We start from the raw sequence: 24,991 nt of genomic DNA, 5'->3' as shown, positions 1-24,991 counted from the left end.
AAATACCTATTTTCCACAATGATTTGCAAATAAATTCTTTAAAAATCAAACAATTTGATTTTCTGTTTTTTATTTTCCACATTCTGTGTCTCATGGATAAGGTTTATCCATGTTGACAATTACAGGCCTCTCTAATATTTTCAAGTGGGAGAACTTGCACAATTAGTGGTTGGCTAAATAACTTATTTGCCCCACTGTGTCCCACGATACTGACATTACTAATAGACAATAAGATATAATAAACAAAACTCTCCCCGACCTAGAGTGATATATTGTCCTCCAAAATTGAGGTCTTTGAGGACAACAATAATCTGGCATCCATCTGGCGAAGGATCCGTCCAGCGACTAACTTCGCAACCTTTAATATCGTACCTGTCAAGTAGCAATACAAACACGCAATCAGCCAAAATCATCAAAAGCTTGAGGAAAACAAATCTTACCTGGCGCTAATTCGATCATCTGGGTAAAACACACTTTGCATAACAATGAAGTATTTCTGTAAATAAAAAAGAAAGGGTGCTTTACATTGACACTTGACAAAGAAAAAGGTTGTTGGAGTAACTTTACCATACCTTTAGCCTGCATGAAATTTTGATCCTGTGAACACCTTGCAAAAGAGGAACATTCATTTAGTCTGCTACAAGACAAATATTTTTTGTTAGTACATAGACTTCATAAACTATTGACATGACACGGGAAACGGGGCCGATTCTTAGGGGGCTATTTTCAAAAACTTCATATATTTACAAAACTAAAGCTGCTACTGACCTAAAACCAAAACATACCCATATATGAGTGTCCATGAGATTTTTTCATATAAGTATAACAAAGCTTAAATTGGCTATAAAAGTCTCAGATTTTACATTAGATGCACAAAAATCGCCAAATGCAGGGATAATCACCAATATTTTCAGGATCAATAGCAATATTTAACATTTCATATATAAGTTTTTGACCAAAATAGCAACTTTTTTTTTTTGTTTAGTTTTCAACAGCTAATAAATCGCTCAATTTAACATCAGAAACTTAATAATTGAGGAAAGCATGCAGAATATATCATAAATAATATGTAAATTGATGATTAATAAATTCTATATACAATCACAACTTATAGAATAGAATATCCCTTTATTATCATTATACACTATATATTGTGAGCGAATGAGGTTAGCAGCCGCCTGGCATAAAAGGAGCTCTTCTGGCGAAAATTCTTGTGAATAAATGCTTAAATCCCCGAATTCTTCATAGATATGGATGTAACACAGTCTTGATTTTTGGTTAAAAGCAAAGAAACCGTACAGTTAGCATTTATTTTACGTATATTGACGAAGTGCTATGTTAGCGACTGAGGCTAGCGACCGCCTGGCATAAACAGAGCTCTTCTGGGGAAAATCCTTGTGAATTACTGCTTAAATCCCCAAATTCTTCATAGATTTTGACGTAAAACAGTCTCTATTCTTGGTTAAAAGCAAAGAAACCGTGCAGGTAGCATTTATTTCGCATAAATATCGCCACCTATGAGGCCAGTCAGTTCCATGGGTAAACAAAATAGAAAATTCTTGCAAATAAATGCTTCAATTACGCATGCACGGTACGAAAAACATAATATTTAGCTTGAATCCTCGAACAAATCACTCCTGAGACACTCCTTCCTGTTTGTATGCGTAGTTAAATCCAATCGTAAGTAAATCCAAGCTTAAATCCGACATGAGCGTGTGCCGTCTTCGGCTATTACTAAATGAAGCTCGGCCCCTCTGATAAGGCGTCACGCAAAGAATGACAACGTGTCAGGTCAATAGATTCATGAAGTCTATGGTTAGCATCAAGGATTCTAAATCCGTGACATTCCAATAGCAGAAATTGCTGTGAGGAGATTTTACATACCTAACAACTTGACCAAAAGAGAATGAGGGTATTTCCTCAAGTGGTCCGTGTAGTTCTTCAGGTTATCTAGAAGAAATCGGATTTCCCTATCGTTCTGGGTCTTTAAAAAGAAGCGTTTATCATTCCTAAAATGCAAAAGTAGACCTTTGTAAATTTATGGATAGTTGTCTGACTCTTATTGAGTTGTTGACTCACGTGAGGAAGAAGTCAGCCTTGCTTTTGGAGTTGCTGATGAACTGAAGGTAACACTTGTCGGAGCAGAGTGATTGCTGATACTCTTGTTCCGTCACACCTAAAGATCCCCGTAGATTGGCAAACACCGGACCAGCAAATGTCTCTAAGGTAAACCCCTAGAAGTATCATATGTAAAGTCCGCTCCATGAATATGGGGATGGTGGCAATTCTCTTCTTTTTGGCTCTGAACATCACCACGATTGGATTTGAACTGGATAGCGGAACTTGGATATACCACTGTAACTTTAGAACTGATTAGATAAGAATTTTAAAGTCAATGACTCAAGGCAGTAAATACAAAATCTTGTAATTCCTACATCGTCCAGTATACTTGAAATTAAATACCCTACAATTGTACTTTCAAAGTTGAAAGTCTGACGTAAACGCCAATCTTGTTTTTTTTCATTTCAAATTCAATTTAGAACCAAAAAGATGAGAATTGTGTTATTGTCCTAATATCTATGGACCTGACCGCAACATGATCATGAACATGCATGAGGTAATCACATCCACTTACCCTATGAATCTGTGTGTACTCTGCTGTGTAATCATCATCCAGCAGTTCATTCTAAAACAGAAGAAAATGTTTAAAGATGTGATTCCATAAAAGATCATTTTAGCCCACCCCCAATTTGTACTATTGCTAACTTAAAAATAGGCAATAACCCCATTGAATTCATTAAAAAATATTGTTACTACCAGTGCTCAATTTGTAAATCATAAGGTGTCGGCGCGTAAAGTACATATGACAGCGCAGGGATGACGATACGGGCACAGGTTCCGGAACAAACGCAGAAAATGGTGCTGAAAACAACACGCAAAAGCCCACTTCCCATGCTGTGGGACTTACAAGCCTCAATTTCAGATAATGTCCATGGTTTGTAGCTGCTGCGGTGCTAGTCTCCTGCTGCACCCAGTCCTGCCCGTTAGCATGATCGCTGCAGATGCCCTCATCGCCCGTTGTTGCTTTTCTGGCTCATTATAAACTACAGTGGGGTAAATAAATATTTAGTCAACCACTAATTGTGCAAGTTCTCCCACTTGAAAATATTAGAGAGGCCTGTAATTGTCAACCTGGTTAAACCTCAACCATGAAAGACAGAAAGTGGGGGAAAAAAACTGAAAATCACATTGTTTGGTTTTTAAATAATGTATTTGCGAATCATGGTGGAAAATACGTATTTCGTCAATACCAAAAGTTCATCTCAATACTTTGTTATGTACCCTTTGTTGGCAATAACGGAGGCCAAACGTTTTCTGTAACTCTTCACAAGCTTTTCACACACTGCTGCTGGTATTTTGGCCCATCCCTCCATGCAGATCTCCTCTAGAGCAGTGATGTTTTGGGGCTGTCGTTGGGCAACGCGGACTTTCAACTCCCTCCGCAGATTTTCGATGGGGTTGAGACCTGGAGACTGGCTAGGCCACTCCAGGACCTTGAAATGCTTATCACAAAGCCACTCCTTTGTTACCCTGGCTGTGTGTTTGGGATCATTGTCATGCTAAAAGACCCAGCCACGTCTCATCTTTAATGCCCTTGCTGATGGAAGATTTTCACTCAAAATCTCTTGATACATGGCCCCATTCATTCTTTCCTTTACACAGATCAGTCGTCCTGGTCCCTTTGCAGTAAAACAGCCCCAAAGCATGATGTTTCCACCCCCATGCTTCACAGTGGATATGGTGCAATTCAGTATTCTTTTTCCTCCAAACAAGACAACCTGTGTTTCTACCGAAAAGTTCTATTTTGGTTTCATCTGACCATAACACATTCTCCCAGTCCTCTTCTGGATCATCCAAATGCTCTCTAGCGAACCGCAGACGGGGCTGGACGTGTTTTTTCTTCAGCAGGGGGACGCATCTGGCAGTGCAGGATTTGAGTCCCTGGCGGCATATTGTGTTACTGATAGTAGCCTTTGTTACTGTGGTCCCAGCTCTCTGTAGGTCATTCACTAGGTCCCCCCGTGTGGTTCTGGGATTTTTGCTCCCAGTTCTTGTTATCATTTTGACGCCACGGGGTGAGGAGGGAGTTGAAAGTCTGTGTTGCCCAATGACAGCCCCAAAACATCACTGCTCTAGAGGAGATCTGCATGGAGGAATGGGCCAAAATACCTTGTGAAGAGTTACATAAAATGTTTGGCCTCCATTATTGCCAACAAAGGGTACATAACAAAGTATTGAGATGAACTTTTGGTATTGACCAAATACTTATTTTCCACCATGATTTGCAAATAAATTCTTTAAAAATCAAAAAATGTGATTTTCTGTTTTTTTTTTTTTCACATTCTGTCTCTCATGGTTGAGGTTTACCCATGTTGACAATTACAGGCCTCTCTAATATTTTCAAGTGGGAGAACTTGACTAAATACTTAATTGCCCCACTGTATCTTCCTTCTTTTTGAAAAAAGACGTTAAATGCAACGTTTTTTTTTAGCATGTTTAAATACAGTTTGATCCTTGATGCTTGCTACCCAGATGCCGCAAATTTCCAAAGTTAATTTTTTAGTTTTTTTGTGATTTGCTGGTCCAGCTTTTCAGTGCATCAACAAATCTCGACTCTTTCAAATGACGTTAAATTTTTATAAACAACATGGGATTTGTTCGGTCAATTAATTTATGCACATCATTATTTTATTTTCTACATTTTTTAACAAAGGTTTTATATTATTATTAGAGATGTCCCGATCGATCGGCTCGATCACGTCATTCTCAAAGTATCGGAATCGGCAAAAAAATATCGGCCATGCCTTTTTTAAATTTATATATTTTTTTATTAAATCGTTTTCTAATTGTATTTAACGTTACAGACATAATATTTTACACTCATCAAGAGTCTTTGGTTAAGGCTTAAAGTAGGGTTATCAAATTTATCCGGATAACGGCGGTAATTAATTTTTAAAAAAATGTATCACATTAAAATATTTAATGCAATTAATGCATGCGTTGCACGACCCACTCACGCATTGTCGCACTCAATCTGTAACGGCGCCCTTTTACCTTTATAGAGAGATAGCGTAAAATGAATAGAGTGAATTTTGGCAGCCTTTGGAGGCTAATTTTAATAGGCTAAAGCATTACAATCCCTCTCACTACGATTAGAAATATCATGGGAAGCAATGTGGGGAAGCAAGGTTGCAATTGATGTTTTTCTTAACACCTTATGTTATTTCCCAACGCAGAGAAGATATCTCAATTGGTAGCACTGCGCACAGTCATGGTTCCACTTCCCATCATGCATTTGGGTTGAATGGCTACAGTATCATTTACATAAAGCTCAACAAATACACTAGATGGCAATATTTAGTCACAGTATACAAAGTGACAAATTGTAACTACATACAGTGGGGAGAACAAGTATTTGATACACTGCCATTGTGAGTGTATCAAATACTTGTTCTCCGTACTGTATGTGCTTCATTTGAATTCAATTGCCTCTCCCTTTCTGATCTCTCCTTCATCCACTGGCCCGTCCCAGAAGTGTATTGTATATTTGGGACGTCCCACTATACAAAAACACAGGACAGTCATGAAAGTATCTGCGGAGTCAGCAGTCAATGCTCCACTAGGATTTGCTGTGATGCACAACAGCATGTTGAGCAGACCTTATGATTGTTGCTTCAGCAATGCTGGCATGCACACTACTTTCAACTCAAGAACTAGTTCTTGTTCCGTCCTGTAAACATTTCGCAGCATTTTTTACACACAAAGTATTAAAGATAAGACAGACTGTGTGCAACTCCAGATTAACAATTGTTACACTGAATGCCTCCCAAAATGTTCCCCACCTCAATCTTAGACAGTTTAGCCTTTTGGACTATGCCACTTTAACAGAAATTGTGTCAAATCTAAAGTCCGTCACTAAATCTGCTTATTACCAACTAAAAAATTTAGCCAGAATTAAGGGGCTTCTGACTCAACATGACATGGAAAAACCTATGCATGCATTCATTTTCAGCAGATTGGACTATTGCAACGGTACATTTACAGGTCTTCATAAAAAATCAGTCAGGAAGCTGCAGCTAGTACAGAATGCTGCAGCCAGAGTCCTGACAAATACAAGGAAACTGGACCACATTACACCGGTTTTGAAATTGTTACACTGGCTTCCAGTGAGTAAAAGGATAGACTATAAAATACTACTGCTCGTCTACAAAACACTTAATGGCCTTGGACCAAAATACATGCTTGATTTGTAAAATCGTATGAAACACATGGGTGAAAGTGGCTAGAATTTCTTGCCGGAACTCCCAAACGTAAAAGTCAGCACAGAGCCAGAAATTTTATTTTTGGGGAGGGCGCATCAAACCTATTAAACTACTGAAATGCAAAGAAAACTATGTTAGCACAGTTACTTCTGCAACACATACAAAAACTGATTTTCATTCAAAATTGTATTTTTTTTCAATGATTTGCAAAATAAAAGTTAACAAAAACAGCAATAACCCCAACCTCCATCTCCTAATTTTTATTTTCCCTCATTTCCTCACATACTAAATACCAAATCTTAATTTTAACTACTTAAGAACATAGGATGTATATAAAAATTGAAGTAATGTAAAGTGATGTAAACATTTACTTTTTTTTTTTAAATAATAAAGATATAAGTAACATACAGTGCCCTCCATAATTATTGGCACCCCTGGTTAAGATGTGTTTTTTTAGCTTCTAATAATTTTTTAAATTCAAATAATATGGGACCTTAATGGAAAAAAAGAGAAAAATCCAACCTTCAATACAAGTGCATTTATTCAGTGGGGGAAAAAATCCCACATAAAGAAATAATTATTGTGTGTCACAATTATTAGCACTCCTGGTGTTAATACTTTGTACAGCCCCCTTTTGCCAACAAAACAGCACCTAATCTTCTCCTATAATGTTTCACAAGCTTGATTTTGTGTCTGGTGAACCAAATCTGTGTAGATTTGGCCATATGTTTAGGGTCATTGTCTTGCTGAAAGACCCAGTGAAGACCCATCTTCAGCTTTCGGGCAGAGGGCAACAGATTTTGATTTAAAATGTCCTGGTATTTCAAAGCATTCATGATGCCATGCACCCTAACACGGTTCCCAGGGCCTTTGGAAGCGAAGCAGCTCCACAGCATCACTGACCCACCCCCCTACTTCACAGTGGGTATGAGGTGCTTTTCAGCATGCACATCTTTCGTGGCACGCCAGACCCACTTAGAGTGTTTGTTGCCAAAAAGCTCAATCTTGGTCTCACACAAAAATACACACGGTCCCAGGCTTCAACTGGGACCGTGTGCTTTGGTCAGATGAGACCAAAGCACACGGTCATACAACATTGATTTTTGCCTTAGCTAGCTATCAGTAAGCTAAACCACGCTAGGCATTATGGGAAACGTAGTTTTGAACTGCTACGTTTGGAAACATGCTGGTTGAATAGTTTGTCAGTTTATTTTGGTTATTGTTTGTGTGCAATCTAGAACATTGAATGAGAATATCAATTGAATGGGAATAACAATTCATCAAGGACAATTGTCGTGATAGTAATCTATAAAAATGTTTAGTTGGCACATAGCCTACCGTGTGTATGTGTATTGACTGGACTACATTTCCATGGGTCAGCAATATTATTAATATATTTTTTTCAAACTGCATTTTTCCATCCAGAGTGAGGGGGCACACTTTAAATATATTAAAGTGATATAGGCATCTTTGAGTGAACTTCGAGTAAAATTCAAGTATCTTGAGGCCGGGCTGAGTGTCCTCTTTTTTGGAAATCAAAATATGGTCACCCTAAAGATCCTCTTTTTTTATATACCGTGTGAGGCTCAGCTCAGGTATTTTAATTTTTCTATGTTCCTTATCCGATTACTCGATTATTCGAACGAAATAGTTCATCGAATAATCAACTACTAAAATAATTGATAGATGCAGCCCTATTTCGAATGAACGAACGTTTCCAGTCTAAATGGATTCAGCGTCGAGCACCGTCAATGGCAGCCTTAGAGTTACTTGAGACACTATTATGGTGGAAGATTTTGGTAGCAACTTGTTGGTTCCTTTTTTTTTTTCTTCTTCTTCTAAACATTGATACCTTTTTAAAACGATATCTCGATTTTTGGCAGGAGCATATCGATAACCGTCTGTAGTAGGGTTGTTCCGATCATGTTTTTTTGCTCCCGATCCGATCGTTTTAGTTTGAGTATCTGCCGATCCAGATATTTCCCGATCCGATTGCTTTTTTTTTGCCTCCAGATTCAATTCCAATCATTCCCGATAATTTTTCCCGATCATATACATTTTGGCAATGCAGTAAGAAAAAAATGAATAAAACTCGGACGAATATATACATTCAACATACAGTATATAAGTACTGTATTTGTTTATTATGACAATAAATCCTCAAGATGGCATTTACATTATTAACATTCTTTCTGTGAGAGGGATCCACGGATAAATTGATAAATGTGACTTTGTATATTGTGACTAAATATTGCCATCTAGTGTATTTGTTGATCTTTCAGTAAATGATACTGTAGCCATTTAACTTCTACCCAAATGCATGATGGGAAGTGCAACTGTGACTGTGCGTCGTGGTACCAATTGATATATCTTCTCTGCGTCGGGAAATAACATAGGGTGTTAAGAAAAAGATCAACTACTACCTTTCTTCCCCACATTGCTTCCCACGATTATTCTAATCGTTGGGGGAGGGATTGTAAGGCTTTAGCCATTTAAAAAAAGGCTCCAAAGGCTGCCAAAATTCACTCTATTCATTTTACGCTGCCTTTTAGCTCTAAATACTGTGTGGGTAAAACGGCGCCATTATAGATTGAATGCGACAATGCGTGAGTGGGTCGTGCAGTGCATGCGTTAATTGCGGTAAATACTGTAACGTGACAAATGTAAAAAATATTAATTCTCGCCGTTAATGCGATAAATTTGATAACCCTACCTTAAGCTTAAACTAAAGACTCTGGAAGAGTGTAACACATTATGTCTGTAACGTTAAATACAATTAGAAAACGATTCAAATAAAATATATATACTGTATATATATATTTAAAAAAGGCATGTCCGATATTTTTTTGCCGATTCCGACACTTTCAAAATGACGTGATCGGACCCGATCGATCGGCATCTCTAGTTTGTAGTAAAGTATCAAGATATATCACCATTTCGATATTTTGTCACACCCCTGATATACAGTACATGTATATTTGTAAATCAAATGGCTTCAACTCCTGATGTGCATGATCAGCTGACCCGTACTTACAGTAGTTGCATGGTCAATGGTGTTTCGGATTGACGCAGCCAACCCCTCCTTCATCATGCATGTCAGGCTGTAGAACTCGTGGTGCTGGTCAATCTCAAATAAACCCAGAAGTTCCCACTGTCGTCTCAAACCTCCCCATCTTCTTCTCTTCTGTGTGGCAGAGCGCTTTATGAAGCCACGTGGGGCCACCGACCTCTGCATCTGACATAAAATTAAAACAAATGTCAAAACAATGAACTATGAAAATACTGCTCGGTGAGATTTTCAGGTTTCCATTTGTTGGAGATTGAAGAAGGGAAAGATGAAAAGAGGAACGACTTCAAGGCCAGTGGCAAGCACAAAAGACAGCGGAGTGTTAGTTGAGTTTCAAAATACGGTAACTATGGCGACCATTACAAGGGGATCATTCATGCATACACAACTCTTTCAATAGATTTAGCTGTCAACTAGGGGTGGGCAACATAGCCTTAAAACTATATCGCGATAAAAATACTGAAAAGTATTCATGTCATTTCTGCTTCAGATTAAGAGCATTTTCTTTGCACACAATGTTTAAAACACCCTCGTTTTACCCAACTACACTGGAATGTATATAGTGTAAATTTAAAAGATGGATAACTCACATAACTTGAAATGGATATAATTATTGGCCGTGTGGCAGTGTAAAAATCGTGTTAAGATTTGGGCGATAGGCATATGACTATAGCAAAACAGACAATCGAATCGTATGTGACACATCTAAAATGGCGGCCATCTGGTACGTTGGCTCCATTGGGCAGCTCAATTCAACGAGGCGTGTACACGTCTGTGATCACAACAAACAGCTGGTGGAAGCTAACATACGATTTTTAAAGATTACGAGCAAGAGTCAGCATTGAAGTGCTCAGATTTTTGGTGCATACTAATTTGAGGACAAACCTCAGCTACTATTGTTCTTCAGAAATTTTGTATTTATATCGTTTTCTGTAACGTCTTACGTATTCATATCACTGCAGCCTATCGTGATATTTAAAAATTCGTATCACTATAAAAGTACCCCGGTAATATTGGTGACGGTATGATATGGCACAGGCTTACTGTCAACATATTTTTGCCCATACAATGAAAAAAGCAGAAATATGATATCATGTAATGCAACAAGTTAAAACATTAGGAAAGTGATGAAGTAAAGCATGTCAAATTGTATAAAATATTTCCATAGAATGCTCATCTTCAAGTCATATCTTACAGATTGGATGGATGGACGGACGGACGGACGGACGGATAGGACAGATCGATGGACGGATAGCCTGCTGGCTAGTTAGGATGGATGGTTGGACAAATAGCCGGCTAGCTAGGATGGATGTACGGACAGCCGGCTAGCTAGCTATCTAGGATGGATGGACGAACAGCCGGCTAGCTAGCTAGCTAGCTATCTAGGATGGACGAACAGCTGGCTAGCTAGCTAGCTAGCTATCTAGGATAGACGAACTGCCGGCTAGCTAGCTAGCTAGGATGGACAGACAGCCTGCTAGCTAGCTAGCTAGGATGGACCGACAGCCGGCTAGCTAGGATGGACAAATAGCCGGCTAGCTACAATGGATGGACGAACAGCCGGCTAGCTAGCTAGCTATCTAGGATGGACGAACAGCCGGCTAGCTAGCTAGCTATGATGGACGGACAGCCGGCTAGCTAGCTCGCTAGGATGGACCGACAGCCGGCTAGCTAGCTCGCTAGGATGGACCGACAGCCGGCTAGCTACAATGGATGGACGGACAGCTAGCTAGCTAGCTAACTACGATGGCTGGATGGCAAGCTAGCTACGGCTAGATAGCTACGATGGACGATAGCTAGCTAGGTACTTTGTTTTTGTGGTATGCACAACTAAATAGAGAAAGAAATGTCATTGCATTTGACCTGCACAGTGTTGAGAATAGAATGAAATTAAATTAAATGAAGTAATAAAGTCAAATAAAAATACAAATAAACTCATAAAATGTCAATGAAAAATCTGTGAATTGGAGTACAGTACAACAGTGCAATACGAATGTGCAAAATGAACAAGCCAGAATGAGGTTTACAACAAGATACAATATTTCAATATGCAGTCAAGTAGTACTATCAAGATTTGAAAACTGAAATGACAAAAAGTGCCATTAATGTGGTCTGGACCACCCCCCAAAAAAGAATGACAAAACATTGAGTCAAAGCTGTTGCAACAGGTTTCTGACTCTCAACACTAAGAGGTTACTCTCCAAAGAAGAAAAGGACCTTTGATCATTTGTATGCTTATACAAAGAAGGCATATTCAGCCACCCCACTCCACCCACTTGGCAAATCAGATTACAATTTATTACACCTGAAGCCCTCAGAACCTGTTTTGAGACAGACATTAGTGTGCTAGGTGTGGAAGACATTGAGGGGGCAACACAATGCTCTGGAAGTTTTTTTTGCATTTTTTTTTGCATTAAAAGCACAAGCATGCGCGCATACACACACACGTATATACATTATATATATATATATATATATATATATTAAAATGCAATATATAATAGTTCAATTGGGTTTGGTAGACATGCTGTAATAAACAATGCACTATTGTAATTGTGGCTGAACAGATGAGCGAATTGTGGATGTATTCCCACCCAGAGAATGTGAAATGACTATGATTGCTTGTGGTCAGAAACAGAGCAAAGGCTGTTGGCCATTGAATAAGAAAGGAACAGGCTCCCATTGCCTTGCTAAATCATTTTTAGACGAGAAATAAACTGTCAAAAACTAAGTTGGGGAAAATGGCATGAATCCCAAAAATGTTCTTCATCGGCAAGGCAATAAATGAGTCCCCTTGGCGAAACGATCGACCACATGAAGAATAAATGAATTATGCTACGACCGCGCTCAGTGAAGAAATCTAACACAATACAAGTGGTGGAAAGGGACCGGTAGTGGATGAGGCGGACAAGCAGAAGGACAATAGGATGTTTTATTACGAGCACAGAGCTGTAGTGTTTGTCCAGGTCACCCAAATGTCGGAGAAATCTAGAAATGAGTCAAGCTAAATAGCATCTTGCACGATTTGTTGGCAGGTTTTAGTCTCATATGCATTTGGAGAGAAGAGAAAAGAAAGTGAGAGAAAAATCCAAAAAACTGCGGCAAGGCAGACAGTCTATCTTTTGAGGTGGACATTAATCCTGTTGAAAAAAAGATTGAACAAACTGCAAACCGAGTGAATGTTACTTGTAAATATATAACAGCAGTTTGTGTCTTCTCTGTTTAAAAATATTTGTCCTTGTTTCAAAACATTTTAAAAAATTATTTGATCGCAAAGGTAAAAGGGCTTCAATTTTCGGACTATAAGCCGCTACTTTTTTCCCCTCATTTTGAATCCTGCGACTTAAAAAGTTCAATACTGCTTATTTGTTGGTTTGGGTTAAGAGGTAGCATTTTATTTGACAGCCGCGTCATAAAACTGCCATAACAGTCATAATTATGGCCATTAATGAATTCTTATGACAGATGACATTAAGTGTCATCCGGCAAATGATGTCACTAACTCCATTTATGTCCAGCTCGGATCTTTTACATCCATTCAAAAGGGAGATAATTTGCCAGATGACACAAAATGACATCTGTAATAAGCATTCATTAATGCTCATAGGCAGTGTCATGTCATAATTATGATGGTCTTATCACAGTCTTAGGGCGCTACTGTCAAATAAATTGTTACCAAATTCCATAACTAGCAATGAATAAAACAACTAGAACAGTAACTGAAGAAGTAATTAGCTGGTCTGCCTCTTTTCACATGACTGAATCCAACTGCTCCCTGCTAAGACCAACGTAAGATACATTTTTGTTTGCGCTAGTTTTTTTTAATGCATTCATAGTTTAGCTTATAGTAGGGCTGTCAAAATTATCGCGTTAACGGGCGGTAATTAATTTGTTAAATTAATCACGTTAAAATATTTGACGCAATTAACGCACATGCCCCGCTCAAACAGATTAAAATGACAGAACAGGGTCATGTGCACTTGTTACCGGTGTTTTGTCGCGCTATGCTGGCGCTTGGGTTCGACTGATTTTATGACCATGAGAATTGTGTAATTATTGACATCAACAATGGTGACCTACTAGTTTATTTTTCGATTGAAAATTTTACAAATTTTATTAAAACGAAAACATTAAGAGGAGTTTCAATATAAAATTTCTATAACTTGTACTAACATTTATCTTTTAAGAACTACAAGTCTTTCTATCCATGGATTGCTTTAACAGAATGTTAATGTTCATCTTGATTTATTGTTATAATAAACAAATACAGTACTTATGTACAGTATGTTGAATGTATATATCCGTCTTGTGTCTTATCTTTCCACTCCAACAATAATTTACAGAAAAATATGGCATATTTTATAGATGGTTTGAATTGCGATTCATTTTTAAGCTGTGTTTAACTCGATTAAAAATTTTAATCGTTTGACAGCCCTAGTTTTTAGGTATATTTAGCCGTTTTTTTGTAAGAATATGTGTCAGAACTATTAAGAGCATTGTATTAAAAAAAAAAAAAAAAAAAAAACATTTTATAGCATTTAAGCTAGCGGACTTTTTCTATGTAAGGTAGCCAATTGTTCTTTTTTTTTGTATACAGATCCTCATATTTAAGAAAAAAATAAAAAACATAATTATACCTTTTGAGGCTCAGCTCAGGTATTTTAATTTTTCATGTTCCTTATCCGAATACTCGATTATACAAACTAACTAGTCCATCGATTAATCGACTACTAAAATATTTGATAGCTGCAGCCCTAATCGTCATTGTTACAAAAGCACAAAGAAACTGGAACATCCATACAGCTAACTTGATAAAGTGTGAAACCCATATAATATTTAATTTATAGGTATATTTAGCATTTTTTTGTTTGGTTTTTTTTTGGGTCGGAATATGTGTTTGAACGATTTGATAAAAGTGCATTGTAAAACAACGTTAGCATTACATAGCATTTAAACTTGAGGACTTTTGCTATGTAAGTTAGCTAGTTGTGCTTTTGTTGTACAGTACTTAGATACTCATTCATTCATTTCATACCGTTTGAGGCTCAGCTCAGGTATTGTAATAATTTGTTTTGTTCTTTTATCAGATTACTCAATTATTCGAACTAGTTAAATCGATGAATTGACTACTAAAATAATCGAGAGCTGCAGCCCTAGACCCAAGCAACGCTAGGGATTCCCCCCCCCCCCGTAACATGGTGTTTTCCTTATTATACCCAAATACCCTCATTATAGCCATCCTTATTATGATAAGTGCAACTGTACCAGCAGTATTCAGACCTTGTTTTTGTAATGTTAACTAGGCTGTGGCATCATTAGAAACTGGTCTCTGGAGTGCAATTAAGATTTCATGTGCCATTTCTTAAAACAAAGCACTAATGTCACCTCTCCAAAAATTCCCAAACGACATTAACTGTTGCCAACTGCTATCTTGAATGAGGATAACTATTAAATTAAAAGCACTCTAATAATGTCATGGTTACATTCGTTGCAAATGCTGAAAGTAAGAACTTAAATCCATCCATTATTTAACTGTGAAATACAGAGCATGTTGGAAGGGTAATATCTTTGAATGATCAAATCTTACCTGGCAGCTGTGTTGGAAGAAAAATAGGACTCTCCAGCTCGTGCGCGTGCGATTTGTCAGCTCACAGTTATGGTGCAAAGCGTAGCCTATTCCAGATGAAACAAAAAACGCTCTCCAAAAGTACGGGGGATGTGCGCGCTGCGCGGTACCTATGATAGGGGAGGGATTTATATTGGTGGCTTAGTTCACCCATCGTTCGTTGGTGTGTGGGGGAAAATCAAGGGCGGAGGTTTGCTTCATAAGTGGATTTAAGGGGGGCCAGGCCCCCCTGGTGGCCAAAAAGTGTCATTGCATGTAATTGACTTTCCTATATATATATATATATATATATATATATATATATATATATATATATATATATATATATATATATATATATATATATATATATATATATATTAGGGCTGTCAAAAATTAACGCGTTAACGCGCAGTAATTAATTTTTTAAATTAATCACGTTAAAATATTTGATGCAAATAACGCACATGTCCCGCTCAGACAGTATTCTGCCTTTTGGTAAGTTTTACAGCAAGGCTTTTTGTGCTGTCTAACAGCGAACTCTTGTGGTCGCTTTGCGACATGGTTTATTGATTTCTTGCCAGTTCAATATGGCTGCACGACGTCTCTGTTGTCCTTACTTGATCCTTGGACAAGATTTGTCCGTAAGTATGGTTGTTGTAAAGAATGTACATATTGCGTTAGTAAGCGAAATGTTATATTTTTTGTATGAGACGCTTTCTGTTTGTGTTTAGTTAACCTGTATAGCGTACTAAGCTAACATTGTTGCCAATGCAATGCTTGTATACTTTTTTTTGGTTGTTTTAAGACGGTCTAAAGAGGACAATGATTTGAGGCCATTTTATTAATAAATCAGATGAAAAAGGAAGAAGTCCGATTATTAAGGCGTCGTTCACTAGTTGTCTAGCTTTGGAAAAAGTAGACGCTTCGGAGTGAGGACAGCATAGACCAGGGGTGGGCAAACTATTCCACAAAGGGCCGCAGTGGGTGCGGGTTTTTGTTTATACCCATCATGAGGACAGTCTTTCACCAATCTGGTTTCTTAAGAGTGCAATCAGTTGATTGCAGTCAGGTGAGTCTTGTTTACACTGAATCCTCATTGGTTAAACTGTCTGTGCTGAATCAGTTGGAACAAAGACCAGGGCCCACTGCGGCCCTCGAGGACCGGTTTGCCCACCCCTGGCATAGACAGATTTAAATGACAGTAGAGTGAAATGCCCACTACAGTCCTTATGTACCGTATGTTGAATGTATTTATCCATCTTGTGTCTTATCTTTCCATTCCAACATTTTACAGAATATATATATATAATTCACAGAAAAATATGGCATATTTTATAGATGGTTTGAATTGCGATTAATTGCGATTAATTACGATTAATTTTTTTTAGCTGTAATTAACTTGATTAAAAATTTTAATCGTTTGACAGCCCTAATATATATATATATATATATATATATATATATATATATATATATATATATATATATTAGATATAAAAGTTGTAAAGCAATAAAACCAACAAAAATGAATGAAATGAACGAAAATATTTTTAAAATGGGTCAAAATTATTTTTCGAACAGATCATGTGACTAGCAACTTAGACATTTGCTTCGTTGGTGTGAGGGGGAAAATCAAGGGCGGAGATTTGCATCATAAGTGAATTTTAAGGGGGGGCCAGGTCCCCCATGGTGGCCAAAAAGTGTCATTGCATGTAATTTACTTTCCTATATATATAAAAGTTGTAAAGCAATAAAACTGCAACAAAAATGAATGAAATGAACAAAAATATTTTTAAATGGGTCAAAATTATTTTTTGAACAGATCATGTGACTAGCAACTTAGTCATTTGCTTGCATATAATTAAAAAAACATTAGGGGAGGGCATTTTTATTTTTCAAATGATTTTTTTCTTTGATTGAAAAATATTTTTTTTGATTGAAACAACTTTTTGGGGATTAAATGATTTAGACGCAAATGTCCTACTCATAATATGGCCTGAACACAAAAAGGATTGCTTCAGTCAAAGAAAACTTTTTCAATGAAAAATCAAGTGTTCAAATGCAAAATTTTTTAATCTCAAATATTTTTTTGCATTTAAAAACTTTTTCCATGATTGAATTTTTTTCTTTTTTTGATTGAAGTGATTTTTCTTTTTGAAAATATATACATATATTGAAACAACTTAATTTTTGATTGAATAAAATAAAGACAAAAATGTCCTAGCCAAAAATGTGGCCCAAACGCGAATCGACATTACATCAATTAAAATAGTTGCTTCAATTAAAAAAAAAAAAAAATAATAATAATCACATCTTTTTTAGTTTCAAATTTATTTTTTCATTCAAACACATTATTTTGGATTGAAGTGAGTTTTTGTTGTTGTTGAAAACGGTACGGTGCGGTAGGCCGTTTGTATAGCAGCTCATACTGTAAATTACGAAAACATTTTCTCACATTTAGCGCCACACAGTGTTTAAAATGTGTGAAAATTTGAGTCACTTTTTTTTTTTTTTTTTTTTTCACATTTACAACATTATTTAGCAACTTAAATATTTATTTTTAAATAATAAGTATTGGAACTGAATGATTAAATCCAGAACTCTAAATTGTTCACTCTAAAATGACTGTAGGTATGAGTGTGTGCATGAATGGTTGTACGTCTCCTTGTGCCCTGCGATTGGCTGGCAACCAGTTCAGGGTGTACCCTGTCTACTGCCTGTAGTTTGCTGGGTAAGGTTTCAGCACCTCCGCGACCCTCGTGAGGAAAAACGGCATGGAAAATGAATGAATGAATATTTAATTTAAATCTTAAATGTAAATCTTAAATTTATATCCTAAATATATATCTTAAATATAAATGTTAAATATATATCCTAAATCCAAATGTTAAATATATATTTAACACTTGGATTTGAGATATATATCTTAAATGTAAATGTTAAACTTATATCCTAAATGTAAATCTTAAATATATATCTAAATACTAAATTCAAATGTTAAATCTGGAAATGGTTGAAACTAAATCTTTAGCTTAATATGCAAATTCACATGACTGGAATCCGGAAGTAACAAAATAAAAGCTGGAGCAGTTCAGACTGTTTGCTTATATTGCTTGAAAATGAATAAAACTTACTTAACGGTAGCAGTCGGCTCTTGGACATGAATCGTTGTGATGATAACAATATCTAGGTAAAATACACATTTAAAAGGCACTATTTAGTATTTTGTGTTTTTTCGTGTCACTTTTGCTTATATGAGTCTAGTAAAGTTACTACAAATAGCCACAAGGGGTCTCTGTTGGACTGGACTAAGCAAACAAACATTCTCAAATTAGTATCCTCCATCATTAAACAAAATACAACACTTTGGACTTTTTGGGTAGTTATTTTGAAGTTTTAAAGGGTTAATTCAGATTTACACGGAAATTCGGGTTACATCACCAGGGTAGGAACAGAACTTGTCTGTAATCCAGGAACTACCTGTAATGATCAATTCAAGGGATTTACATACCTGATCCCCCACCACTGTATTTAAGAACAAGGCTCCCAATTCTGAGATGTCCCTTGATCTTTACAACAGCTATGCATTGAGTTCATGAATACTGCATTTATTCGTTTATATATAAAAAAAAAAAAATACAGATTGGAGGGTAATTTGGTTGGCAGCCACTTGCACACACGGGGGAAAATAATTCTCAAAATTTATGTTTGATCCACAGCATTTTTAGTTAGTTGACTTTTTTGGGATTCTGATTCTTCCAAAGGACAATGGCAGTGAAGGCTCCTGTGGAAAGAGACGAAGCTTTCATTTAAAAAATACATAAAATAAAAAGATTTAATGCATTTTGATTATGTAAAAAAGGGACTGAAGCGTTTTGTGATATCCATGAATTACTTTAGACATTTAACGCAGGACTTACCTATGCAAAGGAGCAGTACTACTGCAGCAATGCCAGGAAGAATTACTGAGTATTCTCGTGGAAGAAAATACTTGTGTAATACATGATCGCTGTCCACGAAAGGCTGGAAATTGGCAAGAGAATACAAACATAAGTGTAAAGACAGACATAGACAACCAGTACTGTTTAATTTGCAATGAATGACCTACATGGACGTCTTGCACTAAACCTCGGACTTAGAGACTTGTCGGCTCTAATAACCCACAATTGTTCTCTTTTACTAAAATATGCTATTTCAAACATTATTGCCATTGATTTAAAAATGTATAATATTGAGTACATGTTTTCTGCGCGCAATGCATGCAGGGGGTGTTGACGCGGTTGGGCTGGACTGGGAGAATGGCTTTGCTAGCTAGCTAGCAAACGAAGCCAGTATGACGTCTGGCATGATTTTGTCACATTCTGCTGCTGGTCAGATTGTTTTGTTACAAATATAAGGGATGAGCTCCCAATGTCGTTCCTGCATCCAATTCCAGGTCAGCAGTGTCTTTAAAACAATCCTAGGCGGCTTGCCGAGATATTGACTTGCTGCCATTTGACAGTTTGTATATCCCTTCGTAGCTATTTGATCATTGCCTTGTTTTTTTTCGTTTGTCTGCCTCTCATCGCGGTTTTTCCTCGTTTTTTTTATTTTTATTGATCCAGACCTGCCATCACGGACCTGTTTGGTGCCCCCCTTTTCGCGATCCCATGTTTATTTGTGTGTCACAATAAACCCTTTTATGTAATCCCTATGTTATTGTTGTCGGCTTGAGGTCTGAAGTGAGACGCGTTGTCTAAATCCGTGGTCAAGCCAGCTGCACTTTCTTTTCAATTGGGTTCTACAGCACAGACAGACAACGCATGTGGAGTGCAATTGCTTTATAAGTAGGGGTGCACGATATCCATTTTTTAAAACCGATGCCGATAACTTCCTGCTCCTCAAAGCCGATACCGATAACCGATAATATATATATATAATTTTTAAAATGTATAACCTGAGTTTTTGAACACCTGAAGGTTTCACCAAAAAACAAACAAAAACAAAAAAAAAACTAGTGGTGGATTCAACATAGATTTGCCTTTGATCTCACCAGATTTTTCATAACAACATGAACAAAACAGTCCGTTTCACTTCTGCACTGCCCAACAGCCAACTAAAAATGAATGCACTTCCATAAACCACAAGGCTTGGTCTTTTCTTGCTTTCATGGGAAGACACTTGTCTTAATATTGTGAAAGTACAAAAAAAAAATTTAAATACTCAATATACAACAAACTGCACAATACACTCATATACACAACTATTATGTGTATAGCATAGCACACTAGCTTGAGCTACTAAAGCATTGGCTAGCTTCTATAACACAACAACTTATGAAGTTCTGTATATGACCCTTCACCACAGAAGTAAACATATGTTGCAAATCCATATGTTGTAGTAAACATAAAATACTTAGACATATATTTCCGAGGCGGAAACGTAACAGAAAGCATTCACGATTGCCAATGCTACCGCTAGACACCGCAATGTGTAAGTGAATGGGCTTGTAATGTGAACCAAACTGTAATAAAAAATATATGCAATGAATTATTCTGACCAGCAGGTGGGAGCAATGCCCCGCAAATGGTCAACTGATTTCCCATACTAGTGTGTAAACTGTAAAGCCAGCACAGTACATATTATCGGTCCTATTGTTATTGGATTTATCGGGATGACGTCATATTTCCTATTATCGGACTGATAATTATCGGACCGATAATTATCGTGCACCAATATTTATAAGGAAAATCATGACTCTTAACTACTGGTGCACGATAATTATCGGTCCGATAATAGGAATTATGACGTCATCCCAATAAATCCAATAACATTATTAATAGGACCGATAATACTGTATGTACTGTGCTGCGCTACATACCAGTATGGGAAATCAGTTGACTATTTGCGGGGCATTGCTGCCATCTGCTGGTGAAAATAATTTGCTGCATCTATTTTTTGTTTTGCTCACAAACTCATTCACTTACACAGTGTGGTGTCTAGCTTGACAATTGTGAATGCTTTCCGTCTCGGAAATATATGTAAGTATTTTTTGTTTACTATAACATATGGATGTGCAATATATGTTTACTTCTGTGGTGAAGGGTCATATGTACAGAACTTCATAAGTTGTTGTGTTATAGAAGCCAGCCAATCCTTAAGGCTAGTAGCTCAAGCTAGTGTGCTATGCTTTACATATAATAGTTGTGTATATAAGTGTATCGTGCAGTTTCTTGTATATCGAGTATTGAATATGTGTATTTTTCTGTTGTACTTTCACAATATTAAGAAAAGTGTCTTCCCATAAAAGCAAGAAAAGCCAAAGCCTTGTGGATTATGGAAGTGCATTCATTTTTAGATGGCTGTTGGGCAGTGCAGAAGTGTAACGCACTGTTTTGGGCAGTACATGTACTGTAATATTTTATGCACGGTGTCGGTGAATTGGGATGTGTGCGTATGTAAATCAAGTGCTCCCTTTCTGTGACGTCACGCTCAAGTGTGCCGCACGGCTAGAGAGAAACACATCTTAATAAGCCACTGAAAGGATGACAATCGCTTCGATGGTGTTTTAAAGATTGATATTGATTATTATAAGGAAAGACATTAATCCTATTTGCTCTACCATATTTTTGTTATGAGTGAATAACCTTACTATATAATGTTTGCATTTTTAAGTGTTAGTTATAAGTTAGTAAGTTATTGAGAGGCCTTTTGGTTATTGATAGCTTGCTGTCCTAACCTGTCTCCCAGGTTAAGAAAGTTGTTCCATGGACCAAGACCACAACTGTCTCCTCTCCTGTAGCACCAAATATTTTTATCTGATGATAAACCACAATACCTGTTGGGTTTATGTTTTAGTTCAGTGCTCATTAGTCAGAAAACACATCTTCAATTATATTGACAAATTGATTGTGACCGAGTCAAATTATATTTATTTGAAAAAATAAATATTGCAGGAAGTTATCGATATCGGTTTCAAAAAATGGATATCGTGCACCCCTACTCTTAACATCATGCGGAAGTATAGTCCTGTGGTCTACGCGCTCGTCCGTCGCACGGGAAATGTGGGTTCGAATCCCGCTGGAGACCTTTATTTAATTGCCTTTGCTGCTCAATTTGCGTCCTGCTCATCACTTTTCCGCTCAGGTTCAAATTGGAAGGGTAGAACCGACGATATGTTTATGTAGCTAACGAGTGACACTGTGGAAGTACGTCAGCGCTGCCCAGTGACGTCAGCGCCCATAGTGCATTTCTTCGTCAACAACAGTGGCAACCTACTAGATCAACAAATTTTTCAAATCTAATAAAAAAACAACATTCAAGGGTTTTGAATATCAAATTATGATAACTCACATTTATCTTTTAAGAACTACATTTTTTTCTGTCCATGGTTCCCTTTAAGAATCTAAACCTACCAGAACAATGACCCAGATAGAATAGTACGTAAACAGCACGAGGCTGAAGACAATCAGGCTCATGCCTGCTGCTTGATCCACTCCGGTAGCCTGCAAACATAGTAGCACAATAGGAAAGCATGTATTAAGACAAAAAGAAAAGGTCAAATGGTGTACATTCGCCTGACTTCAGTGAAGGCAGCATAGGTTTGGGTTTGATGTGTTTGAAGGAGTGAATTGTTCTCGGTCTCTACTGTTCAAGTGTCCTTTGACTACCTGACGACCAGTTCAAGGTTCAGTCTGCCTTTTAAACCAGAAGTCAGTTGAAATAAGATCCACCATGCTGCGACCCCAAATAGTACTACCCAGTACTACCGTAATTTTCGGACAATAAAACGCACCCTTTTCCCCCCTCATTTTGAATCCTGCAGCTTATAGTCCTGTAGGGCTTATAAATTGATTTCTTTGGGCTAATCTGCAACACTTTATTTGACAGCGGCGTCATAACACTGCCATAATAATTATGGCATGGCACTATCATGGGCCTTAATGAATGCTTATGACAAATGTCATTAAGTGTCATCCGGAAAATTATGTCACTAATTCCATTTATGTCCAGCTTGGATTTTTTATATCCATTCAAAAGTGGGATAATTTGCCAGATGACACAAAATGACATCTGTCATAAGCATTCATTCATGCTCATGAGAGTGTCATGTCATAAGTATGATGGTCTTATGACAGTCTTATGGCACCACTGTCAAATAAAGTGTTACTAAATACCATAACTAGCAACTAGGGTTGTTCTGATCATGTTTTTTTGCTCCCAATCCGATCGTTTTAGTTTGAGTATCTGCCGATCCCGATATTTCCTGATCCGATTGCTTTTTTTTTTTGCTCCTGATTCAATTCCAATCATTCCCGATAATTTTTCCCGAACATATACATTTTGGCAATGCATTAAGAAAAAAATGAATAAATCTCGGACTAATATATACATTCATCATACAGTACATAAGTACTGTATTTGTTTATTATGACAATAAATCCTCAAGATGGCATTTACATTATTAACATTCTTTCTGTGAGAGGGATCCACGGTTAGAAAGACTTGTAATTCTTAAAGGATAAATGTGACTTTGTATATTGTGACTAAATATTGCACTCTAGTTTATTTGTTGAGCTTTCAGTAAATGATACTGCAGCCGTTTAACTTCTGCCCAAATGCATGCTGGGAAGTGCAACCATGACTGTGCGTATGGGCACCAATTGATATATCTTCTCTGCGTTGGGAAAAACCATAGGGTGTTAAGAAAATGATCAACTACTACCTTTTTTCCCCACATTGCCTCCCACGATATTTTTAATTGCTGAGAGGTATCGTAAGGCTATAGCCACATAAAAAATGCCTCCAAAGGCTGTCAAAATTCTCTCTACTCATTTTACGCTGCCTTTTAGCGCTATTTATAGGTAAAACGGCATCTTTATAGATTGAACGCGACAATGCGTTAGTGGGTCGTGCAGCGCATGCGTTAATTATTTAACGTGATTCATTTTAAAAAATTAATGACCGCCGTTAACGCAATAAATTTGATAGCCCTACTTTTAGCCAAAACTACTCTGGATGAGTGTAAGACATTTTGTCTGTAACGTTAAATATAATTAGAAAACGATTTAAATAAAAAATATATATATATTAAAAAAAGGCATGTCCGATATTTTTTTGCCGATTCCGATACTTTGAAAATGACGTGATCGGACCCGATCGATCGGGATCTTTACTAGCAACTAATGAAACGACTGGAACAGTAACTGCAGAAATAATTAGCACAGAACATGAATTTTGATTGTTATTTACATCTGTAGCGCTGCAATGCATGCTAGGAGGCATGTTGGACAACATTGTAGAGAGCAGGTAGCAGCAGAGGTTGACTGTCTACTCAAGGGAACATTGATGACCAAATGATGCTTCTTGAAGCAATGAAGCTTTGCAGCCAATTGGTTCAAAGCTTCATGGTGGTTCATTTGGTCTTATGACAGTCCTTTGATGCCGCTTCTCAAATAAAGTTATCGGTTAATATCTTTTGGTGTGAATGTCCCATAACAGAATGAGGACATCTACGGCTTATCTATGAACAAATGTAGTTTTCGCATCAAATTTGGCGGGTGGTGGCTTATAGTCAGGTGCGACTTATAGTCCGAAAATTACGGTCCCTAGAAAACACTTAGCTTTCCAAGTTCCACAATCACCCACCAACAGTGAAAATAGTAAAAGTAGAAGGCCTATGTTGGAATCAAAAACAAAAGTTTTATTTAAAAATTTTTTAAAGAGTATTGTTCCTTAGTTTTGTTAGTCAACATTATGTACAGAATGACTAATAACACTGCACTCAAATATTATCACACATACATAAGTTAAAAATTGATTTCCATTAAAACTGATTTCGTGAAAGCTTAACTTTTCCCTTAAATCCAACACCGTGAAAACTAAACATATGAATAATAAATGAAACATGTTACTTTGAGTACAAAGTGGAAAAAAATGTGCACAGCATGACTACCGAGAAAATAAATACAAGCAACAAAATTGTAAATACCTCTTAGCTGCATGCTATATACT

General features: G+C 37.0%; 1 protein-coding gene across 3 annotated transcripts in view; it reads right to left on the bottom strand.

The window, feature by feature from the left end:
- pip5kl1 (phosphatidylinositol-4-phosphate 5-kinase-like 1) overlaps positions 1 to 24,991 on the bottom strand; it is a 37,175-nt gene that overhangs the window by 7,688 nt on the left and 4,496 nt on the right. For 2 of the 3 annotated variants that reach the window (XM_057819861.1, XM_057819859.1), the window contains exons 3-9: positions 9,358 to 9,558; positions 2,636 to 2,686; positions 2,080 to 2,234; positions 1,885 to 2,009; positions 573 to 607; positions 441 to 496; positions 260 to 372 (exon numbers count right to left, since the gene is read on the bottom strand). In XM_057819861.1, coding sequence (XP_057675844.1) covers positions 260 to 372; positions 441 to 496; positions 573 to 607; positions 1,885 to 2,009; positions 2,080 to 2,234; positions 2,636 to 2,686; positions 9,358 to 9,558 — 736 coding nt within the window. Of the gene's footprint in view, positions 1 to 259; positions 373 to 440; positions 497 to 572; positions 608 to 1,884; positions 2,010 to 2,079; positions 2,235 to 2,635; positions 2,687 to 9,357; positions 9,559 to 14,977; positions 15,206 to 24,991 lie in introns of those variants that run through there. The other variant, XM_057819862.1, reaches the window with a different exon arrangement.

The sequence above is a fragment of the Corythoichthys intestinalis genome, chromosome 17, assembly GCF_030265065.1.
Source record: "Corythoichthys intestinalis isolate RoL2023-P3 chromosome 17, ASM3026506v1, whole genome shotgun sequence".
Lineage (NCBI taxonomy): Eukaryota > Metazoa > Chordata > Actinopteri > Syngnathiformes > Syngnathidae > Corythoichthys > Corythoichthys intestinalis.
This window is presented reverse-complemented; position numbering and strand designations above follow the sequence as displayed.